At 36.6% G+C, this 6,844-nt stretch overlaps 1 protein-coding gene across 1 annotated transcript in view; it reads left to right on the top strand.

Moving 5' to 3' along the window:
- The window catches only part of LOC118253777 (transducin-like enhancer protein 4), a 96,590-nt gene extending 91,201 nt beyond the window's left edge, over positions 1-5,389 (top strand). Inside the window, 4 exon segments of the mRNA XM_035558540.2 lie at positions 753-900; positions 1,459-1,609; positions 1,936-2,012; positions 3,660-5,389. Of these exon segments, the coding sequence (XP_035414433.1) occupies positions 753-900; positions 1,459-1,609; positions 1,936-2,012; positions 3,660-3,767 (484 nt within the window). The 3' untranslated portion in view covers positions 3,768-5,389.
- Positions 5,390-6,844: the final 1,455 nt, after the last annotated feature.

Here is a 6,844-nt window from a genome sequence, read left to right on the forward strand (position 1 = left end):
AATTGCCTAAGATCAGCTGGTGTTGACACTGCTGTAGGTTCTTTGAACAGATGGATTTCTTTCTTCCCGTGTCATACTCTGTGCTCACACTCCAATCTCTTTAATCAATGCTTCAGCAAATGTTTCAGGTACAAATGTGTGTAAATTACTGCATTGCACACCTCAGCTTCTTAGGGATATGGGTTGCTCTTTAACACTAATGTACAGTTAGCTAAGAGCCAGTCATATAGACCTTCTCTGTGCACTGCGCTGTGTACACACTATTACATGTACTCTTTCAGTATTGCATGTAAAGGCAGACTTTCACCTTCTAATATTCTCAGTTGGGCAGCTTTTTAAACAAACAAACAAAAACCAACACCACCAACAAAACAACCATTTTGTTGATGTCCTGCAGATTCTTCTTAAAGCAAGTGAATTTTGACAATCGTGCTACATTCTTTCAGGGGTATGTGGTATTTCCAGTCAAATGGTGGGTGTCACACAGCAACAAAGATCCCCAAAATCCCTAACTCATAAAGCATGCTTCTTGAGCTGTCTGGTCTGATTGATTGCTTCATCAATTCATCACAAAACTCACATGTTCATCCTAGAGTTTAGATTAATCCTGGATTTCCACTAGCATATACTTTTCTGTTGTCTTCAATGGCTGTGTGTCAGAGACTAAAAGAAAAAGGAGGTATGTTGAGTACATGATCAGAACTCACTCGTTCCAATGCAAGAATGTGTGAACCTTCTTCTGATGTTTTCAGGCAATTTCAGGGTCACACAGATGGAGCCAGCTGTATTGACATTTCTAATGATGGCACCAAACTATGGACAGGAGGCTTGGACAATACAGTCAGATCCTGGGACCTCAGAGAAGGGAGACAGCTACAGCAACATGACTTCACATCACAGGTTCAATCTTAGAAGCTTTGGCATGTTAAGAAAAATCTGTCAAGCCCTTTATCTAAAAAAAAAAAAAAAAAAAAAAGACATACTCAGAGAACTCCAACGAATTTTTCACTTAGTCTCACACTTTTTTTTTTTTTTTTTTTTGATGTGGCAGCTAAACATCTTTCTGGATTATGACTGTTTGACAGATTAGTACTTCTCCCATGAGAGCAGTGGAGAATCCTTTTTATTAAAGAATTGCCAGATTAAAGTGTTCCTGTACACAATCTGCTCCTATTTCTGTAGATCCTTGTTCAAAAATATTTTACAAAAATATTTTAAAATGCTGTCAGATAAGCTAGGACATTAACTTTTATAGCTTGATCCAGTGCTTTGCTATTACAGTTTTAATTGAGCTTTGTTTACATGAACTAATTTATCTTGATTACTATAGTAATTGGATTATCATGTTTTTAAAACTGTGGCAGACCAAAATGTGTTTTCGCAGTGTTCGCAGAAGTCGATTTTCAATACCTCATTCTCATTCCTTACTAACTGAAGCATGTGTTGTGCTCATTCCAGATCTTCTCACTGGGCTATTGTCCAACCGGTGAATGGTTGGCAGTAGGAATGGAGAACAGTAATGTTGAAGTGCTGCATGTTACTAAGCCGGACAAGTATCAGCTGCATCTTCATGAGAGCTGTGTGCTGTCACTCAAATTTGCTCACTGTGGTAAGCAAATATTTCCATGCCAGTATTTTCCTTCCTTACTTCCTGAGATATTCATTCAAGATCATCCTTAGATGAAAGTAGAGGTATTTAAAAAATTAGATGTTAAATTTAAGTATTAAAATAAAAAAAAAATCTCTGTGGCTGTTTTTTTATGAGAACTCCTTATGTTGTCATCAAACACCTTAGTGTAACCAGATGAAAATGTCTGTTCTTTGGATAGGTTTTTCATTAATGTGTGAATGCATTGTTTTTATGACTACTGTGTTTCTTGGGGTGCCTTCCTTGAAAACAAAAGGCAACAATAACATTTAAACAATCTGTTGCAGGCAAATGGTTTGTAAGCACTGGAAAAGATAATCTTCTTAATGCCTGGAGAACACCTTATGGAGCCAGTATATTCCAGGTAATAATCTCCTAAAAGCTGTTTTCCACTTCACATTACAGTGCAGTAGAGCTGCACATCCCACAGTCTGTTACTAGCTCAAGGAGTTTATAACAGAAATTCTTGGCTAATTGCTATGTTTCCTTAAGACTTTGTCTGTAATTAAATAGACATGAACATTTGTCCTTCCTAATGTTCTAGTAATTTGTCTCTTACAATAAATTAACCGTTTATTCTGAAGTTGTTTTTAATACCTTTCTTTCTCACCTTCTTGTCCATATTGCTGTAATATAGCACCCAAGTTATGTTAGGTTAACATTCACTGAAGGTCATGTAACTAAACTAGTGGAAGTTGTATCCAGCACATATTTTTCCTGGATGGAATGCGTAAAGTCAGTAGATTGGACAGGCAGACTCACGAGCTGAAGACTGTGCCCTCATGGAAGGATCCTGTGGTGTGTAACTGGGAGTCTTAACCTATCGGCAGTTTTTAGTCCCTCTGTGCCCAATTTTAACAACACTTCAGTGCCGTTACAGAAAATCAGGATTTTGGGCATGTCCTTCTTTTCTTTCACCTACAGGTACTTCTATGCTGGGATTTTTCTTTCAATTAAGGTAGCTGGTGTTCAGGGTTAAATGGTCAGGTCTCCCCTGTACTGATACCTGCTGTGGTTCTGCCTTTCAGGTTAGAGCAGTCTGCCTTGGCAAGAGAAATCTGAGTTTTCTCAATGGAGAGTATTCAGCTATGGAATGACCTACCACAGGCAGCTTGAGTTGTCCTTTCAGGAGCCCATATCACTCAAAACTATTATTCCTGGTGCAGCTTTCTTAATGAGGGGTAGAGAAAGAAACTTCTTGTGCAGCGTAGCAGAGGTTTCTTTGCAAGAACTTAGCATGATTGGGTAGTATTTAGCTCTTGCAGTGACAGGCAGAAAAGAAAATGTAGACATATATATAGGAAACATGCAATAAAATAGCAAGTAACATGTGACAATATATACACATAATCTGAGAAAAGAACATCTGGGAAAGACAAAGCTACTGCATCCTGTCATATCCTGTCTTCCATTCACCTTCTTATTACACCACAGTATCTTTTTTATATTTACATCCTCCCTGATAATGTAAATTCATTTGTACAAGAGTTTTGTCTTCCATGTTGAGCAAATACTGAAATGAGAAATAGTTTCTTCTTTGGAATTGTTTCATACCTGTAGGTAGTAGGGCTCTGTAGTGCTTCTCCATAAGGTTTCAGTTAAAAAAAAAAAAAGAAGGAAGAAGAAAGATGTCTTCTATTTTTAAGCAAAGGCTAACGTATAAAATATTAGTAAGTGCTCATTGCTTGTAAAGTGTATAGAAGGGACTGCTTGTTTTTGATGGATTGACAGATTATCTGTAGGTCCATAGCATTGAATAAAACATTCACTTTCCTTTCTGCTGCCCTTTTTTGTTGCCGTAGAGCTTTAGGTGAAACAAGTTTGGGGTAACAGTCGTGTAGCAGAAGTTGCCACCCTGTCACTTTAGGTCTGAACCTACAGTGGTGATATTTAAGTGAGCTTTCTGTGTATTCCCTCTCAATAAGCTCTTCTGATTAATCTTCAAACCCTTCTGGATGGAAAGATGGAAAATACATAATTTTCTTTTTGTCTTTTTCTCTTTTTCTTGTAGTCCAAAGAATCCTCATCTGTGCTTAGCTGTGATATCTCTGTGGATGACAAATACATTGTCACTGGCTCTGGGGACAAGAAAGCTACAGTCTATGAAGTTATTTATTAGAGACAAATCTAAATGCAGGCAGAACTCCTTCTCCTAGCACTTTGCTGTATTTCCTTTTTTTTTTTTTTTTGTTCCCTTTTCTAAACTGAGAATTTAAATGTTCATCACAGTTGTGGAATTTATTTTTACCCTCTTGAGTTGCTGTTGATTTGTGAATGCTCATTAACAACTTGTAATACCAAATTGTCAGATAGCTACTTGGAAGATTCAATAAGCATACTTAACAGTGAACTTGACTCTTTAATTATGTATTATAGCTGTAATGTATTTATTTTGTTTAAAGAAGGCTTTCTAACAATGAACTGACTAAATAAAGCTGTCTGGCCCGGCTTTAGTTTAAAAGGTGCATTGTATACTTTGTGTTTTTGCTAGTGGATAAATTGGGGATTTTGGAGAAGGATGTTCAGGAGATAGTGAAGGTTACACTAAATAGACTTGTAGTTTCTATTTAAAAAAAAATAAACTTTGTTATATTTTTTAGTCCTGTTCTTGGATGAGACCTCTTAAGTGTTATTACAGTATAATTATTTGGTGGGAAGATGCTGTAACTTAACTATTTTAGACAGTCTTGGAAACTTAGGAAATTGCAAACTGTAGCCAGTAATCTACATGCCTGTGATGAATGGCAAATTCAGTTCACATCTAAATTAAATTCACTTTAAGTCAGAATGTGCTAATTTATATATTTGCAATGTTAATATAGCATCTTGTGTACAGATTTGTTCTCAATGCTTTTCTGTTGACGAACATAAAGCATTTTGGTGTCAAGCTAGGTTTTTTAATATGAACACCTCTCTTTGTTATATTGTAGAGAGTACAATAAGTTGCCTCAAAGAATCACCTTTGTTACTTCTGGAAACTTTTGCAATGTTTCCTTGAAAATGGGGATATGTGTCTTTGGGCAATTTTTCAATTACAAGAGATTATGAAAAATATTTGATATGTTCTTTGGAAACTGCACTGAAATAAGAATGGATGCCTACCAATATACAAACTACAAAAGCAATGACCTCTGAGGTAGGATTTACAAGAGCACTCATTCCAACATAGAAAGTGGAATGGATTCTCATTTGGGAAAAGGACTTGCTTTGTTTGCCAGCAGTTCAATCCAAGTCTTGATTGGATGTCCCTAAAACGGACATAGACTGAGCCATTGTGCCAGAGACAACGTGTTATCTTTTTATGTTGTTGTTGTTGCTGTTAAACTATGATCTGTGACTTTTTTTTTTTGAATGCTTTAAAAAAAAATCTTTAAGTCTGTGGATCTGCTGATGTACAGTGCCTTTGCTGCTATGGATCAAAATCAAAAGACCCGTGTAGATAAATCTTATTGTATAAGTAGAAAATTACTTAATTTCATACTAGAAATGGATTGATGCTGCAAGTTAAAATGGACTGTTCATTGAAGTTCCAAATGTGGTAGCAAAAAATGGTGTCTTAAGTGCTTAGTGTTTGATGTCATTAACAGTTTCGTAATACTCTACATTGTAGAAAGATTTTGATACTAAACTGTGTCATTGTACATAGTTCTAATGCATTGTATTGACCACCAGTACTTCTATAATGGTAGATTATTGTTTGTGCATTCAGACTTTTAAGCATTAAACATAAGTAACTTCTAAGATGTATTTTTCTAAGTCTTTTTTCCCTCTCTCATTCTTCTCGCGTACGACAGTCTCAGTTACCTGTGTAGAATGCTGTTTGTAGGGAGAACTGGCATTCAGAGAGCATGCCAGTACAGATGCATGCAATTTTGTCACTGATAGACAGTGTTAGGTTTCACAAAGCTCTTCCCAGCCAGCTAAATCAATGAATTTATAATTTCTTAAGTTTCTTGACTGCATTCATTCTCAGCTTTTGGAAGTATCAGCTCTTGGAGGCCACAAGACTTCCAAGTATGTCACCTAGGAGTTTGTCACCTCCTGTTTGTGTAGTTTCTCATCAGATATAAAGTTTTATGTTATCCCATATGTCCATGAGAGGGAAATTTGGAACAACTCCAGCTCCCAGGCCTGCTGAAGTATGCAGAGCTCAGCAAGATAGGGGAGAGGGATGATGCACTGAAATGTCATACCTGGGTTTCCTCATCAAGGGCTAAAACCTGTTCATACCAGTGCAAAGGCTTCTCTTGACTACAGTAGGCTTTTGGTTAAGAAGTCAATCCAGCTTCCATTGAGTTAGGACACAAAGTGAACTATGGGAAATTATTAGGGGAAATAAAGTGAACTAGAGGAAATATTGTACACTCTGCAGGGAGAGGGAAATTGTACTAGTCATAATGGGAGAAATGGAAGAAATCCAAGTGGAAATTGGAATTAAACCTTTCTCCCGTAGCCTATATCTGAAAGTGACGTGCATGTTACAAATATCAGAGGTGTAAACCTGTTGTGCTTTGAGGTCCAGCCTATGGTAACTTCTGTTTCATGAACCCCAGGCTGAGAAATTACTGTTTTTCTGAAGTACGAAAACAGGGCTTAAGCTGATTAGGTCATTTACCTGCATTGTGAGTGGCAGGGTAATACTTGTCAGTGGAGAAGAGTGTGGAGGGAAATGCTGGTATTTTTCCCTCAGAGCTGTCAGATTTCTTACAGTTAACACTGAAGAGTTTTCCAGATGTCCCCCAAAATAACATAAGTTTTCACTCACACGAAGATTCTGTGCTACTTATTACAATAATGCATTGTAAAGATAAACACTGTGCAGATGCTTTCTGTTAATTGTTACTCGTCTGAAGAGATATAATTTACCTGTTATTATATTGGAGACACCTTTTATTTTCAAAGCCATTCAAAAATTTAAAAGGCTAGGGGTGTACTCCATTTACTAACAAAAGAAGAGCCATCTTCTTAATGTTTGCAGAGGATATTGTATTTTTGTGTAATAGTTCAGGCATAAATAAGAGATTACTTTAAACCCCTAAAATAAAGCTTTCCTTTAAGAAGAATAAAACACTGCATATCTTGAATTTGTACCAGAGCTAGTTTTGACAGTGCAGTAATACAGTTTTCAAGCAACCTGACATATATCTGCCTGTTAATATATGTATTGATGACTTGTAAACAGTCTAGGAATTAAAT

This window comes from Cygnus atratus, chromosome Z, assembly GCF_013377495.2.
Source record: "Cygnus atratus isolate AKBS03 ecotype Queensland, Australia chromosome Z, CAtr_DNAZoo_HiC_assembly, whole genome shotgun sequence".
Lineage (NCBI taxonomy): Eukaryota > Metazoa > Chordata > Aves > Anseriformes > Anatidae > Cygnus > Cygnus atratus.